Source organism: Cebus imitator, unplaced genomic scaffold, assembly GCF_001604975.1.
Source record: "Cebus imitator isolate Cc_AM_T3 unplaced genomic scaffold, Cebus_imitator-1.0 Scaffold242, whole genome shotgun sequence".
Lineage (NCBI taxonomy): Eukaryota > Metazoa > Chordata > Mammalia > Primates > Cebidae > Cebus > Cebus imitator.
Window position 1 is genome coordinate 1943190 of NW_016107557.1, and position 2164 is coordinate 1945353.

Genomic DNA, 2164 nt, shown 5'->3' on the forward strand with positions numbered 1-2164 from the left:
AGTGGTGCCATCTCGGCTCACTCCAACCTCCACCTCCCGGGTTCAAGTGATTCTCCTGCCTCAGCCTCCAGAGTAGTGGGGATTATAGGTGCACACCACCACGCCCAGCTAGTTTTTTATTTATTTATTTTTTTTTTAGTTGAGACCATGTTTCGCCATGTTAGCCAGGCTGGCTTTGAACCACTGACCTCAGGTTATCTGCCCTCCTTAGCCTCCCAAAGTGCTGGCATTGTAGGCATGAGCCACCATGCCTGGCCCCCTGCTTTCTTTTCTAAGTAACATTTTTGAGCCTTGTCTCAAATAAGAAATTTTTTGGAAGAACATATCATTAAATCACTCATCCATTCCATGATGTTTTGACAAATTTACCTTTTTTTAACACATATTTTCTTAATATTGCAGTAGACCTGTAAGTAACAATGCTGGGCTTCTGTTTTGTTTTCTATTGTTTTTCCCCCAGGTTCTCCTCAAAATCTAAGTCTATGGACAAATCCGATGAAGAACTCCAGTTTCCCAAAGAGTTGATGGAGGACTGGAGCACCATGGAGGTGTGTGTGGACTGCAAGAAGTTCATTTCGGAAATCATCAGTTCAAGCCGGCGCAGTCTGGTGTTGGCCAACAAAAGGGCCCGTTTGAAAAGGAAAACGCAGTCTTTCTACATGTCCTCGCCAGGCCCCTCGGAGTACTGCCCTTCGGAGAGGACGATCAGTGAGATCTGAGCCTCGTGCCTTTCAGCTGCCTTTGTGCTCAGAGTCAGTGTCCGTGCGCAAGAACACTGAGCCGGGCTGGCTCTCCTTTCTGTGGTTTTATTTAATAGGCTTGAATTTGCATTAGATCAGATTTTTGCTGCATCACATTATTCCACAGACTGAATGCTGTGTTCATATCGATTGACGATATGTGACAGGTCCGCCAATTGCTTGTTTGCACTGAGAGAGAACAGTTTGAAACTTGCTTTTGTGTGTGTGTGTGTGTGGCTTTGGAAGCCAGTAACTCCTTCCTTGGTTCAGTTCTTTACTATTCCTCGAATAATCTCCTGACTAAGGCAAAAAGAAGCTTCTCCTGTGAGAACCAGTCTAACAGAGATGCCGATGTCAGCACAGCCCTAAGCAGTAAGTCATATTGGCATTTCCATGTGACTGTGTTTCTATCCCGTGTACAGAGAGATCTAGAGCCCTACAACGCCAGGACCTGGGGGCTCACAGCACAGAACCTAGAAGCACCTGCTGACACTTTCCAACGGATTTTTGAATTACTGTTGCTTGGAGATGAAAATTACATAAGGGACTTTATGCCTGCATTCTAGTGCAAAACATCTGAAGAGCTGTACACCCTCAAGGGTGACTATTTCCCCTGAGTGGCCGTGTTGTCCCAGTGCCCTGGATCAGTATCTCCTGAGTGGGCGACAGGTCTTCATTTCCTATCTTGAATGTATTATGGTTACTAATAGTTTTATAATGGCGGTCTAAGAATTAAAGTTTTATGGGAGTTTCAGGACAAAGGAAGGCTAAAAGTTTGTCAAGAAGTTGAGCACATTTTGGTTACCTATGAGAAGGGTTGCAACAGCGTAGAGTGGCAGCTCTTGGCCACGCTGTAGAAATGAGCTGGAGCTCATGTGTTTTCAACTGCATTTTTCATAACTTTATAATACATCCATCTCGACTAAATTAAGCCACAATTTGTTACGTAGGGTCTCAAACTGAAATTTATTTTTATAAATGAATTTTAAAAGAAAAAATATCTACTTCTTTTAACGTTAGAAGAAAATTAACCTGCTGACAGGCAATATTTTTAGGGTGCTTTCTGCACTAGTTTTCCTTGTAAATGACTTGAGCGAGTAGGTTGGGTTTCTGATGAAAGTAGACTGGGGGTAGTATTGTATGCCTCAAATGTCTCAGTGTGTTTGGCCCATACTATGGGCTATACGTTATTTTGATATGCTTACAAATGACCAACCAATTAAATTGCCATTAATGTTCAGAAAATCTGTTAATGCACATGCACAGTAATTTCCTGAGAGCATAGGACATGTCTGTAGTCAGCTCCATGATAGCACCGTTTCATGAGAGGCATGGCGGCTGCATTTCATACCACATCAAAATACAGTAACATTTCTATACTAAATTAACAGTAATACCTCAGAACTGTTCCAGTAGTAGTTTTT

General features: G+C 42.7%; 1 protein-coding gene across 4 annotated transcripts in view; it reads left to right on the top strand.

The window, feature by feature from the left end:
* SPIRE1 (spire type actin nucleation factor 1) overlaps positions 1-1501 on the top strand; it is a 208234-nt gene extending 206733 nt beyond the window's left edge. For 2 of the 4 annotated variants that reach the window (XM_017498459.2, XM_037727865.1), the window contains one exon: positions 461-1052. In XM_017498459.2, the coding sequence (XP_017353948.1) occupies positions 461-719 (259 nt within the window). In that variant the 3' untranslated portion in view covers positions 720-1052. Of the gene's footprint in view, positions 1-460 lie in introns of all 4 variants that reach the window. The other 2 variants (XM_017498461.2, XM_017498460.2) reach the window with 2 other exon arrangements.
* The last annotated feature ends 663 nt before the right edge of the window (positions 1502-2164 follow it).